We start from the raw sequence: 18133 nt of genomic DNA, 5'->3' as shown, positions 1-18133 counted from the left end.
GTGTCTTTGGTTTTCTTCATTCTCCCTTGTTCCAAATGGGGTCTAACCAGTAGAATATCTTAGATGGCCACTCACAAGCGTTTAAGACCCCAGATTCTACTCACCGAAGTGGAATGTAGAGCATTTTCTCTATAAACTATGTTATGCCAATTGAGCTAGATATTCCCCGAGACCATGGTCCCCACAGCCCTCAGCCCAGTAATTTGATCCCTCAGGGAGTTTAGATGTGTCTATTTTTTATGGAGCTTCCATGACCTTTCCTTGGACAAGTTGTGCTGGCTTCCCCAGTATTGTGTACTGTCTTACCCTTGACCAAAGTTACCGCTTATCTATTATCTGTTTAGTGTTTTCTCCTCTCACCCCTCCCATCCCTCGAAACCATCAAAGATTGTTTCTTTTTGTGTATAAACCTTTTCATGAGTTTTTAGAGTGTTGGTCTCACACAATATTTGTCCTTTTGTGATTGACTTATTTCACTCAGCGCAATGCCCTCCAGATTCATCCATGTTGTGAGAGGCTTTTCAGATTCATTGCTGTTTTTTATTGTTGCATATTATTTCATTGTTTATATGTACCATAGTTTGTTTATCCATTCATCTATTGGTGGGCATCTAGGTTGTTTCTATCTTTTTGCTATTGTGAACAAAGCTGCAATAAACATGGCTGTGCATATGTCTATTCATGCGATGGCTCTTGTTTCTCTAGGATATGTTGCTAGGAGTGGGATTACTGAATCATATGGTATTTCTATTTCTAGCTTTCTAAGGAAGCACCATGTTGTTTTCCAAAATGGTTGTACCATTCTGCATCCCCACCGGCAGTTCGTAAGAGTTCCAATCTCCCTGCAGCCTCTCCACCATTTATTTTCTGTTTTTTGATTCATGCCAGTAATGTCGGGGTGACATCCAGCTGTTAATCTTATTGAGGATCTCTTGTATATGATAAATTAGATCTCTCTTGCTGCTTTCAAGATTCTCTTTTGTCTTTTGATAGTTTGCCTATGATGTGTCTAGTTGTGGATCTCTTTGAATTTATTATACTTGGAGTGTGTTAAGCTTCTTGGATATGCAGACAAATGTTTATTTAAATCAAATTTGGAAAGTTTTCAGCCATTGTGTTTTTTTGTTCTTTTTTATTCTGTTGTTGAGAATATACATAGCAAAACATATGCCAACTCAGTAGTTTCTACATGTACAGTTCAGTGACATTAATTATATTCTTCAAGTTGTGCAACCATTCTCACCTTCCTTTTGTGAGTTGTTCCTCTCCTATTGACATAAACTCACTACCCCCTAAGATTCCTGTCTAATCTTTCCAGTTGCTGTTGTCAGTTTGATCCCATATAGACAGTTCTTAAAAGAGCATAATGCTCAAAGCAAATATTTTTCACTGCTTAAGCTAAACTATTGTTTAAAAAAAAACTATTTTTTTTTAAGCTAAACTATTGTTTAGTTTTAAGATGACTTTAAGAAGGGGACGTTTTTGTTTTAAGGTTTAAGGATTATCTTGGGGCAGTAGTTTCAGGGGTTCGTTCAGTCTCTGTGGCTCCAGAAATTCTGGAGTCCATGAGAATTTGAAATTCTCCTCTATATTTTCCCGCTTTTGATCAGGATTTTCTAGAATCTTTGAAGCCATTATGTTTTAAAATATTGTTTCTGCCCCTTTCTCTCTCTCCTTTCCCTCTGAAACTCCCACGATGTTTATGTTGGTGTGCTTAATGTTGTCGCATAGATCTCTGAGGTCCTGTTCATTTTTTAAAAAATTTTTATTGTGCTTTAAGTGAATGTTTACAAATCAAGTCAGTCTCTCATACAAAAATTTAAATACACATTGCTATATACTCCTAGTTTCTCTCCCCCTAATGAGACAGCACTTTCCTTCTCTCCACCCTGTATTTCCGTGTCCATTCAGCCAGCTTCTGTCCACCTCTGCCCTTCCGTCTCCCCTCCAGACAGGAGCTGCCCACATAGTCTCATGTGTCTACTTGATCCAAGAAGCTCACCTCACTCCTCACCAGAATCATTTTCTATCTTATACTCCAGTCCAATCTCCGTCTGAAGAGTTGGCTTTGGGAATGGTCCCTGTCATGGGCTAACAGAAGGCCTGGGGACCGTGGCCGCAGGGGTTCTTCTAGTTTGAGTAAGACCATTAAGTCTGGTCTTTTTACGAGAATTTGAGGTCTACATCCCACTGCTCTCCTGCTCCTTCAGGGAATCTCTGTTGTGATCCCTGTCACGGCAGTCATCGGTTGTAGCCAGCACTATCTAGTTCTTCTGGTCTCAGGCTGATGTAGTCTCTGATTTATGTGGTCCATTCTTACTCGTGAGCTCATACTTAACTTGTGTCTTTGGTGTTCTTCATTGTCCTTTGCTCCAGGAAGGTTGAGACCAATTGATGCATCTTAGATGGGTGCTTGCTAGCGTTTAAGACCCTAGACGGCACTCTCCAAAGTTGGATGCAAAATGTTTCCTTAATAGATTTTATTATGCCAGTTGACCTAGATGTCCCCCGAAACCATGGTCCCCAAACCCCCACCCCTGCTATGCTGGCCTTCGAAGTGTTCAGTTTATTCAGGAAACTTCTTTGCTTTTGGTTTAGTCCAAATGTGCTGACCTCTCCTGTATTGTGTGTTGTCTTTCCCTTCACCTGAAATAGTTTTTATCTATTATCTAGTTAATGAAAACCTCTCTTGCTTCCTTGCTCCATGCTCTTATAACCATCAAAGAATATTTTCTTCTCTGTATAAACTGTTTTTGAGTTCTTATGGTAGTGATCTCATACAATATTTGTCCTTTTCCAACTGACTAATTTCACTCAGCATAATGCCTTCCAGGTTCCTCCATGTTATGAAACATTTCACAGATTCATCATTGTTCTTTATCGATGAGTAGTATCCCATTGGGTGAATATACCGTAATTTATTTATCCATTCACCTGTTGATGGGCACCTCGGTTGCTTCCATCTTTTTGTTATCGTAAACAGTGCTGCAATAAACATGGCTGTGCATATATCTGTTCATGTAAAGGCTCTTATTTCTCTTGGATATATTCCAAAGAGTGGGAATGCTGGATTGTATGGTAGTTCTATTTCTAGTTTTTTAAGGAAGCTCCAAATCGATTTCCAAAGTGGTTGTACCATTTTACATTCCCGCCAGCAGTGTATAGGTGTTCCAGTCTCTCCACAACCTCTCCAACATTAATTATTTTGTTTTTTGGATTAATGCCAGCCTTGTTGGAGTGAGATGGAATCTCATCGTACTTTTGATTTGCATTTCTCTAATGGCTAATGACTGTGAGCATTTCCTCATGTGTCTGTTAGCTACCTGAATGTCGTCTTTTGTGAAGTGCTTGTTCATATCCTTTGCCCATTTTTTAATTGGGTTATTTGTCTTTTTGTAGTTGAGTTTTTGTAGTATCATGTAGATTTTAGAGATCAAACGCTGATTGGAAATGTCATACCTAAAAACTTTTTCCCAGTCTATAAGTGATCTTTTTACTTTTTTGGTGAAGTCTTTGGATGAGCATAAGTGTTTGATTTTTAGGAGCTCCCAGTTATCTAGCTTCTCTTCTGCGTTGTTAGTAATGTTTTGTATGCTGCTTATGCCAGGTATTAGGGCTCCTAGCAATGTCGCTAATTTTACTTCCATGATCTTTATCATTTTAGATTTTTATATTTCGGTCTTTGATCCATTTTGAGTTAGTTTTTGTGCATGGTGTGAGGTATGGGTGTTATTTAATTTTTTTTGCAGTGTAGTGGAATCCAACTGATTTTTTTTGGTATAGAGGAATCCAACTGATTTTTGTATGTTTGTCTTGTATCCCGATACTCTACTGAACTCTTCTATTAGTTTCAGTATTTTTCTTTAGGGTTTTCTGTGTATAAGATCATGTCATCTGCAAAAAGACATACTTTACTTCTTTCTTGCCAATCTGAATGCCCTTTATGTCTTTATCTAGCCTAATTGCTCTGGCTAGGACCTTCAGCACAGTTTTGAATAAGAGTGATGATAAAGGCCATCCTTGTCTGTTGTCCGTTCTCAAGGGGAATGCTTTCACACACTCTCCATTTAGGATAATGTTGGCTTTGCATAAATGCCCTTTATTATGTTGAGGAATTTCCCTTTCATTCCTATTTTGCTGAGAGTCTTTACTGTGAATGGGTATTGGACTTTGTCACATGCCTTTTCTGCAACAATTGATAAAATCATGTGATTCTTGTCTTTTGTTTTATTTATGTGATGGATTACATTGATTGTTTTTCTAAGGTTGAACCATCCCTGCATACCTGGTATGAATCCTACTTGGTCATGGTGAATTATTTTTTTGATATGTTGTTGAATTCTATTGGCTAGAATTCTGTTGAGGATTTTTGCATCTAAGTTCATGAGAGACATAGGTCTGTAATTTTCTTTTTTTGTGCTGTCTTTGCCTGGGTGTGGTATCAGGGATATGGTGGCTTCATAGAATGAATTTGGGAGTATTCCGTCCTTTTCTATGCTGTGAAATACCTTTAGTAGTAGTGGCGTTAACTCTTCTCTGAAAGTTTGGTAGAACTCTGCAGTGAAGCTGTCCGGGCCAGGGCTTTTTTTTTGTTGTTGGGAGTTTTTTTTTTTTTTTTTTTACCTCTTCGATCTCTTCTTTTGTTGTGGGTTTATTTAGTTGTCCTACCTCTGTTAATGTTAGTTTAGGTCAGTAGTGTGTTTCTAGAAATTCATCCATTTCTTCTAGGTTCTCGAATTTGATAGAGTACAATGTTTCATAGTAATCTGATATGATTCTTTTAATTTCAGTTGGTTCTGTTGTGATATCACCCGTTTCATTTCTTATTTAGGTTATTTGCTTCCTCTCCTGTTTTTCTTTTGTCAGTTTGGCCAATGGTTTATCAATTTTGTTAATTTTTTCAAAGAACCAGCTTTTGGTCTTGTTAATTCTTTCAATTGTTTTTCTGTTCTCTACTTCATTTAATTCTGCTCTAATTTTTATTATTTGCTTTCTTCTGGTGCCTGAGGGTTCTTTTGTTGCTTTCTTTCTATTTGTTCAAGTCGTAGGGATAATTCTTTGATTTTGGTCCTTTCTTCCTTTTGGATGTCTGCGTTTATTGATATAAATTGACCTCCGAGCACTTCTTTAGCGCTGTCCCAAAGGTTCTGATTGGAAGTGTTTTCATTCTTACTGGATTCTATGAATTTCTTTATTCTATCCTTAATGTCTTCTGTAACCCAGTTGTTTTTGAGCAGGATATTGTTCAGTTTCCAGGTTGTTTATTTCTTTTCCCTGCTTTTTCTGTTATTTATTTCTACCTTATGGCCTTATGGTCAGAGAAGATGCCTTGTAAGATTTCTATGTTTTAGATTCTGTTAAGGCTTGCTTTATGGCCTAATATGTGGTCTATTCTAGGGAATGTTCCATATGCGCTAGAAAAGAAAGTACAGTTGGTTGCTGTTGGGTGGAGTGTTCTGTATATGTCTGTGAGGTCAAGTTAGTTGATTGTGGCATTTAGATCTTCCGTGCCTTTATTTAGCTTCTTTCTGGGTGTCCTGTCCTTCACTGAAAGTGGTGTGTTGAAGTCTCCTACTATTATTGTGGAGCTGTCTATCTCACTTTTCAATGCTGTTAGAGTTTGTTTTATGTATCTTGCAGCCTTGTCATTGAGTGCATAAATATTTAATATGGTTATATTCTCCTGGTATATTGTCCCTTTAATCATTATATAGTGTCTGTCCTTATCCTTTATGGTGGATTTAATTTTGAAGTCTATTTTGTCAGAAATTAATATTGCCACTCCTGCTCTTGTTTGAGGGTTGTTTGCTTGATATGTATTTTTTTTCCAGCCTTTAAGTTTTAGTTTGTTTGTGTCTCTAAATCTAAGGTGTCTCTTGTAGGCAGCATATAGACGTATCTTTTTTTAAAATTCATTCTGCCACTCTCTGTCTCTTTATTGGTGCATTTAGTCCAGTTACATTCAGTGCAGATATTGATAGGTATGAGTTTAGTGATGTCACTTTCATGTCTTATTTTGTCTGTTGTTGCCAGTTTCTTTTTCCCACTTAATTTTTTGTGCTGAGTAGTTATCTTTATGTATTGTTTTTCCTCTTATTCATTGTTGCTGATTTTGTCTTTGCTGAGTCTTTTATTTTTTCTTGTATTTTGTTTTGATGAGTAGGATTGTTAGTCTCCTTTGTGGTTACCTTAATATTTACCCCTATTTTTATGGGTTTAAACCTAACTTTTATTTCTTTATATTGCCTGGACTTCCTCTCCGTGTGAAAGATCTATGACTACATTTCTTAGTCCCTCTTTATTGTTTTAATGTTGTCTTCTCTTACATAATGATATCACTGTTTCCTATTTTGAGCATTTTTTATCTTGATTTGTTTTTGTGATTTCTCTGTCTGGGTTGACATCTGGCTGTTCTGTCCTGTGTTGTAGTCTTGGGTTGATATCTGATACTATTGATTTTCTAGCCAGAGAATGCCCTTTAGTATTACTTGTAGTTTTGGTTTGGTTTTTATGAATTCTTTAAACTTCTGCTTATCTAAAAATGTCCTAATCACCTTCATATTTGAGAGACAGTTTTGCTGGATATATGATTCTTGGCTGGGATTTTTTACCTTCAATGCTTTATATAAGTCATCCCATTGCCTTCTTGCCTGAATGGTTTCTGCCGAGTAGTCTGAGCTTATTCTTATTGTCTCTCCTTTGTAAGTGACTTTTTGTTTATCTCTAGCCCCTCTTAAAATTCTCTCTTTACCTTTGGATTTGTCAAGTTTGGTTATAATATGTCTTGTTGACTTTCTTTTGAGATCTATCTTATGCTGAGTTCAATGAACATCTTGGATAGATATCTTCTCATCTTTCACGATATTAGGGAAGTTTTCTGCCAACAAATCTTTGACAATTATCTCTGTATTTTCTGTTATCCCTCCCTGTTCTGGTACTCCAATCACTCGTAGGTTATTTCTCTTGATAGAGTCCCACATGAATCTTAAGGTTTGTTCATTTTTTTTAATTCTTTTTTCTGATTTTCTTTGGAATGTATTGGTGCCAAATGTTTTATCTTTAATCTCACTAATTTTGCCTTCCACTTCCTCAGTTCTGCTTCTCTGACTTTCTATTGAGTTGTCTAATTCTGTAATTTTATTGTTAATCTTCTGAATTTCTGATTGCTGTCTCTCTATGGATTCTTGCACGTTATTAAAATTTTCATTATCTTCTTGAATAATCTTTTTAATTTCTGCAACTGCCTTATCTGTGTGTTCCTTGGCTTGTTCTGCACTTTGCCTGATTTCGTTCCTGATGTCTTGAAGAGTTTTGTATATTGACCGTTTGTATTCTGTTTGGTAATTCCAGGACACATGTTCATCTGGGAGAGTCCTTCATACTTTGTTTTGGGAGTTTGTTGAAGCAATCATGGTCTACTTCTTTATGCGATTTGATATCAACTGTTTTCTCTGAGCCATCTATAAGTTATTGTGATAATTTATGTTTGGTCACTGTGTCCTATATTCTTGTTTTATTTTGTTTCAATGTACCCAAATAGGCTACTAGAGTGAGCTAATTTGATTATTGGAGCCTTCAAAGCACTAATGTCCTGTTACCAGCTGGCTAGAGCCGTTCCCAGGTATATGAGCCTAGGAGTCCATTCACAATTCTTGTATAGATTCAGCTCAGGTATCGTGATAGTCGGTCATCTAGTGTGTGGTGTAGGCTCTCACCTCCCATCTTAGAGAAGCAGTGGTGATTGCTGTATGCACAGGTCTCTGGTAGCAGCAGGGTTTCACATTCTGAGGAAGGCAGGGTGCTGACAACCATTCCAAGAGTATCTGTGAGGAAAGTGCATCCCTGTTCCCTAGAGCGGACAGGTGGGTGAGTTCTACAGCCGGGCTATGGGCACACAATGGTTCTGGTTGTAAGGACTGAAAAAAAAAAAAAAATTTTTTTTTTTTTTTTAGGACTGGAGGCACTATTTATCCTTGAACCCCTGTTGCAGGTGGCTAGGTGATGTGGGTGGAGCCACCAGTCCTTAGCCCCTGATGTGGGTAGGTGAGGACTGTGTTTAATAGGCAGAGTGGTGTCAAGCATCAAATACCCACCTCTCCACTGCACAGCTGAAACAGTTGCAGTCTGCCAACAAGGGCTTAGTTTCCTGAAATGAGCCCATACAGCTCTATGCAGGGGTAAAAGATACTCAAAGTCCACGCAGTATTTGTACCTGGACAGGAGCTGCTTTTGCGTTGAGCTCCCCAGCTTAGTGGAGCTGGCAGATTATCTTTTTCCCCAGTTGTGAATTTATTCCTTCTCCAAGGCTGGGAGAGTGGCTCAGGATGTGCAGCAGGACCTATCTCAGGCCCAGGGAAATTGGCAGCTACTGAAGCTGGCTTGGGAGCTGGGGGCACAGTAAAATAAACGTAAGTACTTAGCTTTTGCTGAGAGCACCGTTCTTTTCTGGTTCTGGAAGTGTGAGTACGCTGTGTGGCTCACTGTCTCTCCCTGAGAAAACCATGTCTGCAATGCTACCACCAGCCCCGCCAGTTGCTCCAGGGAGTGGTGCCTGAGGGTTCCCAGTGATTCAGCTCTGACGACTCCTCAGTGCTTCTGAATTGTTTCTCTCTCCCCCTGCCGCTCAGTCCTTTTTCTACCTTTGCCTTTTATGTTTAGGGCTCCTAGCTTGTCATATATATAATTGTTTCACTTGTGTTTTCGGGTCTTTGTTGAAAGAGGGATCACTGGAAGTCTGGCTACTCTGCCATCTTGGCCCTGCCTCCTTGTTCATTATCCTTCATTCTTTTTTCTTTCTGTTACTCATATTGTAAAATCTGAAATTACTGGTCTTCAGATTCACTGATTTCTTTTTTTCTATTTGGTTCTTTTTTATAATTTTCATCTTTATTGATATTTTCAATGTGGTGAGACATCATTCTCATACTTTCCTGTAGTTTTTTAGGTAATTCTTTGAACATACTTAAAATAGTTGATTTAAAGTCTTTTTCCAGTAAGTCCAATGTCTGACCTTCTTTAGGGGCAGTTTCTAGTGATTCCTTTTTACCAATGTATAGGTCATACTTTCTTGTTTATTTGAATGTCTCCAAAGTATTTTATTGAAAACTGGGCATTTAAAATAATATAATGTGACACAACTAGAAATCAGATCTCTCCCCGCCATCTCCACGGCTTAACATTGTTATTATTATTGTTTTTTAATATGTTTGTTTTGTTACTTTCCGGAAGTAATTCTGTAAAGTCTTGTCTTAGTTATCCAGTGGTGCTATGAAAGAAATGCCACAAGTGGATGGCTTTAACAAACAGAAATTTATTCTGTCACAGCTTAGGAGGCTAGAAATCTGAATTCAGGGCACCAGTTCCAGGGGAAGGCTTTCTGTCTGTGTCAGCTATGGGGGAAGGTCCTTGTCATCTTGCCCTGGTCTAGGGGCTTCTCAGTGCAAGGACCTTGGGTCCAAAGGACACACTCCACTCCCAGCTCTTCTTTCTTAATGGTATGAGGCCCCTTCTCCTCCCTGTTTGATTGTCTCTTTTATATCTCAAAAGAGATTGATTCAAGATATAACCTAATCCTGTAGATTGTGTCCGCCTCATTAACAAAACATAGCATTCCACCTTTTGGCCCCCCCAAATTCATGTTCCTGCCACATGTAAAACATGTGAATACCCAGTCATATCATCCTAAAAGTCTTAAATCAATTCCAAGTGCAAATTTCATCCTGGGGCAAAATTCCTCTTCATCTGTGAAACGTAGAATACAAGTTATCTGCTTCCAAAGTACAACGGTGGAACAGCCACAAGCTAGACATTTCCATTACAAATGGGAGAAATTGGAGGGAAAGAAAGGATAACAGGCACCAAGCAAATCAGCAGAATACATTGCATTAGCTCTCAAGGCTTGAAATTAATTCCCTGTTCTCTGAGACCATTTAGGCAATGGCCCTGGCCTCCAGACTCTGGGTGTTCGTCATAGTCTCTGGATTCTGGGTGGAGGCCTGTCAGCCCTGGGCTTCAGCTCCTCCTTCTAGGCCCACTGGAATGGCAACTCTGCTTCCTTGGCTTTGGGTGGCCCCATTCTCCTTGTCCATCTGAGTGGCGACCCCACCCCCTTGGCCCAGCAGTTCTTATCTTCTGCCTCTTGGGCATGGCAGCCCAGTCCCCTCAGCTTTGGATGTCAGATCCAGCCCCATCCTGCTGGCACTTGTCAATGGCAGTTCCACACTCTGGAACTGAGTTAGTGAAGATCTGACTTTTTGAAACCTAGGAGGTTGTGGCTCTACCCTTTGAGAACCAGCAGGCTGTGGTTCTATTCTTTGAGACCCCAGAGGTTGTGGACCTGCCCTTTGAGACTGAGGAAGCTCTGCTTCCTGTGTTCCTTGTCTCTTCAGCTTCTGCTTCCTTGTTCCTTGGCCTCTTGGCTCCTCAGCCCCTCGAGCCTCTTGGGCTGACCTGGCCTCTCCCAAGCTCAGGCAAGTGTTACAAAGTGATTTAGCTCTATTGGTAAGTGCCCAGAAGTACCCTACTCTGCCAGAAAGCCCCCTGCCTGAAGGCACTCAGCTCTCTAGCTCCGTGGGTCATCTCCCACACCATCTTGCACCAGTCTCCTGGTTCTGCTACTATCATTTCTCCGCTGCTGCTTCTTGCCATCTACACCATCTCCAGTGTTACAGCTCTGCTCACTTCCTTCTGAGTCCTCTCCAGAATTGCCTTTGATGTCCATAATTCCACCAACAGTCTCTTCAAGGCAATCTAGGCTTTTAATATTAGGCACCTTAAAACTCTTCCAGCCTGTACCCATTCACAGTTTCAAGATTGCTTTCACATTTCAAGTATCTGTTAGTGTAGCACCCCACTCTCCTGGTACTAAATTCTGTCTTAGTTATCTAGTGCTGCTATAACAGAACTACCACAAGTGGATGGCTTTAACAAATAGAAATGTATTCTTTCATAGTTTAGGAGGCTAGAAGTCTGAATTTAGGGTGCCAGCTCCTGGGGAGAGTTTTCTGTCTCTGTCAGCTCTGGGGGAAGGTCCCTATAACCAATCTTCCCCTCGTCTAGGAGCTTCTCAGCACAGGGACCCTGGATCCAAAGGATGCACTCCACTCCTGACTCTTCTTTGTTGGTGTTATGAGGTCCCTCCTCCTCTCTGCTCACTTCTCTTTTTTATATCTCAAAAGAGATTGACTCAAGATACAACCTAATCCTGTAGATTGAGTTCTGCCTCATTAACATAACTGCCTCTAACCCTGCCTCATTAATATCATAGAGGTTTGCATTTACAACACGTAGGATAATCACATCAGATCACAAAATGGAGGACAACCACACAATACTGGGAATCATGCCCTAGCTAAGTTGACACACATTTGGGGGGGACACAATTCAACCCATTACAAGTCTGTATGTTTTGTTACCGTGGCCACTGAAATCTCTGCTCAATAAGCTTAAGTGGTCAGGAAATGATTAGACTGAGATTTTATTTAATGCCTGCAACCAAAAGGTCTCCCAGCTTTTGTGGAGTGGCTCTGTTTGTGTGTTGTGACATACATTCAGTGCTCAGGCAGGCAGTTTACAACTCTGCCTTAGCCTATATGCACAGAACCTCAAGGTTAGGCAGAGGTGGACACTTAGGACCTTCTCAGGGGTTTTCTGGGCATGCACACAGTCCTGAAAATGTACATGGCCTCCTAGATTCCCAGGAATATGTTGGAGACATATGGTATTTCTAACCTTCACGACAAACCTCCAAGATTTGCATCATTATTATTTTCATTTATTTATTTTGCATAGTAGCTCAGGACCCTTTTCTTCAAATGAGCATTTTACATAAATAGCTTTTAATAAGATTTTAGAAATTCACAACATTTTTAAATTGAATATTGTTTTGGACTGCTGATCATGTAACTACTATCTGTGGAAGTAATTGAGTTTAGAGGATTTCTTTTCATATTTTAACTTATTTAGGCTTTTTATTTATTAGGTGATACATTTTAATGTTCTACATAGGTTCTTCTTTTTTTTTTTTTTGATGCTTCATTCTTTTTTATTTCTGTATGTATCTCCTAAGGTAATGAGCATTTTCATACATAGCCACAGTACCATTATTACAGCTAAGAAATTTAATGATCATTTCATAGTATCATCTAATATATGATCCAAAGCCAAGTTCCTCCAGTTGTCCTAAAATTGTGTCATATGATTTTTCCCTAATCCAAAATCTGATCAAGGTTCCAGGTTTGTTCTTTATGTCCCTTTAGACTAGTGAAATAGTCTCCCTGCCTTTGTTTTTAAGTAGTTTTACTGAGATATAATTGATAAAAAAATAAACTGCACATATTTAAAGGGTACAGTTTGACAAGTTTTGACATGTGTACACACCTATGAAACCATTGGTACAATCAAGATATTTAATGTATGTATCACCTCAAATAGTTTCCTTATGTCCCATTGTAATTCCTCCTCACCTCCCCTAACCACAAGCAACCACTGATCTACTTTTCATCACTGTGAATTAGTTTGCATTTCTTTTTTTAAATTCATATAAATGGAATCATACAGTATGTACTCTTTTCTGTCTGGCTTCTTTCACGCAGCATAATTATTTTGAAATTCATATGTGTGGTTGTATATATCAATATCATTTCTTTTTATTGTTGAGTGGTATTCCATTGTATGGATATACCCCAATTTGTTCATCCGCCCTACACAGATTCTCAATAAAAGCTGTTGGTTTTGCCCATGTTCACTATGGAAACACATAATGTGAATGTTGTTAAAAGCTTTTGAGCAGAGAAAGTATATGTAACGTGCAGTAACGTAATTTTTAAGTACAAATATATATCAAAATATAAACCGTGTATTCCCTTTGACCTATCAACCCCAACTCTGTAAATTTATCCTAATGAAATAGCTGGAAGAGATCAGTGCACAAAGATGTTCACTGCAGTGTGGATGTAATGAGGAAAATGGGAAACAACGTAAGCATGCATCCGTACAGAAATGTTTTGGTATACTGTGATAGATATATATAATAGACTAAGAATTATGATAAACGTGTAAAAAAATGATAAATAGATATGTATTAATTGCAGTGAAAAGATGCTCATAACATGTTCAGGAAAATTAGGCCACAAAACATTAATATTATGGCTTATTTCTATAAAATGGTATGTTGTTGTTGTTAGGTGCTGTCGAATCATCTCTGACTGATAGCAACCCTATAGGACAGAGTAGAACCGCCCAGTAGGGTTTCCAAGGAGCAGCTGGTGGATTTAAACTGTTGACCTTTTGGTTAGCAGCTGAGCTCTTAACCGCTGCACCATGAGGGTTCCATAAAATAGTATAGCTTTGTATATATATGCAGTGAGAGTTATCTGAAAGGCTGTTTACCAAAATATTAATAGTAATTATGTCTACGTAGTAGGATTTAGAGGTGACTTTTTTCTTTCTTTTTTGTACTTTACTATTTTTACTTTTTACAATGAGTGTGTGTCTGTTTATAAAGCAATAAAGCTATTTTAAAAATAATTCTGATGATACTGCATTCAATGATAGTATGTTACCATCTTATTTTTTTAAACAAAGCGCTATAAGCAGGGTTGGTGGTTAGTTGGTGGACACCAGTGTACACTCTATTTGGTCAGTATCTATGCTGTACAAGTTATTGAATATTACCCTCAGGGTAGAGCATAAGAGTCAAGAACATAGACCGTGGAATCACATTGCTTGGGTTCAAATTTGAGTTCCACCATTTACTAGATATGTGACATTGGGCAAGTTGTTTGTTCTCTCCATGTCTTAGTTTTCCCATCTCTACATATGGGAATAATTACAGTTTCTATTACCTACTTTATAGATTCCTGGTGGATTAAATGATATAGGCATATAATGTCCTTACTGTAGAATCTAGCACGTAATAACTCAATAAATGTTAGTTATTGTGTTGGGAGTACCCAAGATGACCCCCAGTTTTGATGATTTGGTAGGAGGAATCACCAGACTCAAATGTGCTTCGGCAATGGTTTATTACAGTGAAAGAACGCAAAGCAAATCAGCGAAGATAATAGGGTGAAGACCGTAGGAAACCAGGTGCAAGCTTCCAAGAGTCCTCTCCCAGTGAAGTTACACACCAAATCAAAAACCCGCTGCCATTGAGTTGGTTCCAGCTCATAGTGATCCCATAGTACATAGTAGAATTGTCCCATAGGGTTTCCAAGGCTGTAATCTTTACAGAAGCAAACTGCCACATTTTTCTCCCACGGAGCAGCTAGTAGGTTCGAACTGCCAAACTTTTGGTTAGCAGCTGAGTGCTGTAACCACTGCACCACTGGGGCGCTTGGAATTACACAAGACATGCTTAATTCCTTCAGCAACAAGTTGTAACAACCTGTGTAAAATGTCACCTACCAAGGAAACTCATTAGAGACCCAGTACCCAGGATTTTTACTGGGGGTTAGTCACATAGGCGCTTTGCCTGGCAAATATCAAAGTTCCAGACTTCCAGAAGGAAAGCAGGCATTCAGCATAAGCAATATTGTTTGCACAAATAGCTTAGGCACAGAGAGCCACTCTTATCATTTGGGAGTGGTGGGAACTTTCCTGAAATCTAGGTTCCTCGGCATTAGCCGAGTGCCAACATTGCAAACAGGCCCTTCTAAGGATACTGTCTGCTATGCTAACTCTTTTCTGCACAGCTGTCATTGTAATCATCATTGTCATCGTATTAGTCATCTAATGCTGCTATAACAGAAATACCACAAGCGAATGGCTTCAAAAAAACAGAAGTTTATTCTCTCACAGTCAGTAGGCCAGAAGTCAAAATTCAGGGTTAGAGCTCCAGGGGAAGGCTTTCTCTCTCTGTCAACTCTGGAGGAAGGTCCTTGTTATCAATCTTCCCCAGCTGAGGAGCTTCTCAGCATAGGGACCCCAGGTTCAAAGGACGTGCTGTTCTCCTGGCTCTTGTTTCTTGGTGGTATGAGTTCCCCCTGTCTCTCTGCTCACTTCTCTCTTTTATATCTCAGAAGAGATTGGCTCAAGACACAATCCAATCTTGTAGAATGAGTCCTGCCTCATTAACATAACTGCTGCTAATCCCATCTCATCAACATCATAGAGACAGGATTTACAGCACACAGGAAAATCACATCAGATGACAAAATGGTGGAGAGTCACAATACTGGGAATCATGGCCTAGCCAAGTCGACAGATATTTTGGGGGGACACAGTTCAACCCAGGATAGTCATCATCATAACTATTATCACAGGTCACACAGCTAGTAAATGTCTGACCGAAACCCATACCTTTACAGCCACACCATGCTGCTGAACCTTATTAATACGTGTAAATAGCTGATGGTTTCATACGATAGAAGATTATTTGGTCTATGAAGAGATTTTGAGGGAATGCTTGTATTAGTGAGAAAAGCAAGATGTAAAATTTCATATCATTATGACTGCAACTCTATAAAAGAAGCATTATTTTAAAAAATACTTGGAGGAAATATACCTCTGAGTGGTGAAATTTTATGTATTTTTCCTGTTTATGGCTTCTTATACTTGCCAATTTTTATAATGAGTAACTATTGTTTTGATAATAAAATTTAAAAGTAAAAAGAACTTTGTTCTATGTAACATGGCATCTTGTTGAATAACTGCCTGTAACCCAAAAAACCAAACCCATTGCCATGGAGTCGATTCTGACTCTTAGTGAACCTATAGGACAGAGTAGAATTGCCCTATAGGATTTCCAAGGAGTGGCTGGTGAATTTACCGCCAGCCTTCTGATTAGCAGCTGTACGCTTAACCGTTGTGCCATCATGTCGATATCATTAGTTTATAAAAACAATTTAGTGTGGACCGCAGGTGCTTCTAACAGAAGCTTAAAGACATTGTTTTGCTTCTTGATACATTCATTACTTTAAATACTAGTATAATTTTCTCTGAGGGTATCATTATTCCTTGTCCTTTCAGTTTGAAGGAAATAGCTTACACCAGCTGGTTCTGAAGATTTGTCAAGCACATTTTGCCCCAATATCTCCAAGGTTTTCCCGTGACCTGCAGTCTTTGATATCTCAGCTATTTAAAGTGTCTCCCCGAGATCGACCATCTATTAATTCCATTTTGAAAAGGCCCTTTTTAGAGAATCTCATTGCCAAATACTTGGCTCCTGAGGTGAGTTCTGAGGTGACTCTGTTTAGATTTTGACAGAGATTTTGGTTATCAGGTTCTTGATAGTGACACGTAATTTCCGTTTTAGGTCATACGGGAAGAATTCAGTCATGTGCTCATTCACAGAGCATACTCTTCAGCTTCACAACCTCCTGGGAAGGTGGTGCAGGGTAAGAATTACTTAACTATGCAGCCAAAAGGTATTTATTACACGTCTCACACAGTGAGTTATGACTGATGACATTAGTTGGAAAATTCTACTAAATATAATGAACACGGACATTTAAAAATATGAGCAATATAAGTAGGAGAAAAATATCTTGTCAAATGGTAAGTAATTGGGAGAATTTGAGAAGTTGTGTATCTAGCTTATGCATGACCTAGAGGAGTCATCTCCACTCTTGTCCTCAGTCAGGAGACTTCATGAAGCAGTAGACGTGCTGGTAAAAGAGATGCTTGAAGAGGCAGAATCCAGACTTAGCTTTAGCACAAGGAAGGGACAGAGAGTGGGAGAAGGTTCACATACAGACTCCGGAGCTTGTTTCTGGGAGATAGAGGGTGACTGGAGACTAAGAATTCTCTGGCAAAGGCCTCTTGGCAACCCGCTGAAGCTGAGGTCAGGATCTTGGAGGTAATCAGTAACAGTGTGACCCTCAAAAAAACAGGTAATGATAAGCAGAGAAAACAGTTTTACTGGGGGTGTCAGGAATCAACTGATGAAAGTACTGCAAGTGTTGTGTGTGTGTGTGTGTGTGTGTGTGTGTGTGTGTGTGTGTAAGTAAGAGAAAGACAGAGAGAGAGAGATTAAGGAAAATTTTTTCCTAGGCCGGGTGATAGCTGCTGAAAGAAAGAGAAAATTACTAATTCAGTAAGATCCTGTGAAAGGAAGAGCAGCAGGAGGTAGCAATAAAGGACTTAAAGGACCAGGAGGAGTAGAAAATCACTCCACAAAATCAGTGATAGGGAGAGTTCTCTACTGTGATGGAGAAACTAAAACTGAGGAAAGTTATAGAGGGAAAATGAGCCTCTTTGTCATGTTTAATTTGATTTGGCATTGCTGTCTATGAGCGTAGATGGAGGATGTTTAGAAAGTGGGTAAGTAGACGATGAGAGAAAGAACATTACTCAATTCCTAATAGAGGAAAGATGGGAAGACAAGAGAACATTCTGACAAAGACAAACATGTTTAACCACCTACACATAAAAGAAGCAATACGATGTGAATGGTGTGACCTGTTAACTCGAGCTCTGATGACTGCATTTAATCACTTGGGCCATTACTCTATACATATCTTTTCTGTAAATGTTAAGATTAATTCCTAAATTTTTTTGAAAGTAGTAGTATATGTTACCAGGAATATATAAAGGAAAAAAATGGTTTTCTCTAATCAAGAAAATGCATAGTAATTTTCCGCCAGCACTTCTCTCACTGGGCATAAATATCTCTGATGAAAAAAAGTGAACTTAATGTGCTATGAAATGTAGCTTATGTTCATACTCTTACAAGTATCAGTATTAAAGGTGTGGGAGTTTTTAAAAATTGAAGTTGTTTTATTTTGATTAAATGAGATTCTAAAGTACAGAAAGTGAGACTCCAAGGAAAGTGCCAACCGAGACCAAGGATATCAGTGCCGATAAAAAGAAAGGACACATTACCTAGAAATGAATGGAGACCACCAGCTGGAGTCCAGAAGCCTCCATCTGTAAGTTGTACTAAACCCTCCCTCTGGGTCTTTAGCATGTATTTCCCTGGGTGGCGCAAGTGGTTAACGTGCTCTCTGCTAACCAAAAGTTTGGAAGTTCGAGTCTACGCAGAGGCACCTGGGAAGAAAGGCCTGGTGATCTGCTTCCAAATAGCAGCCAATGAAAACCCTATGGAGCACAGTTCTACTGTGACACACATGGGGTCACCCTACGGCAGCTGGTTTGGTTTTTTGGTTTATATTCTATCAGACCTACCTGCACA

General features: G+C 39.1%; 1 protein-coding gene across 1 annotated transcript in view; it reads left to right on the top strand.

The window, feature by feature from the left end:
• Positions 1–18133, top strand: part of NEK5 (NIMA related kinase 5) — a 164092-nt gene that overhangs the window by 43901 nt on the left and 102058 nt on the right. The window contains exons 8-10 of the mRNA XM_003412576.3: positions 15970–16170; positions 16256–16337; positions 17737–17870. Coding sequence (XP_003412624.2) covers positions 15970–16170; positions 16256–16337; positions 17737–17870 — 417 coding nt within the window. The remainder of the gene's footprint in view (positions 1–15969; positions 16171–16255; positions 16338–17736; positions 17871–18133) is intronic.

The sequence above is a fragment of the Loxodonta africana genome, chromosome 17 (genome assembly GCF_030014295.1).
Source record: "Loxodonta africana isolate mLoxAfr1 chromosome 17, mLoxAfr1.hap2, whole genome shotgun sequence".
Taxonomy (NCBI): Eukaryota; Metazoa; Chordata; class Mammalia; order Proboscidea; family Elephantidae; genus Loxodonta; species Loxodonta africana.
The sequence above is the reverse complement of the archived record's forward strand: the minus strand, read 5'-3'. Positions and strand labels throughout refer to the sequence as shown.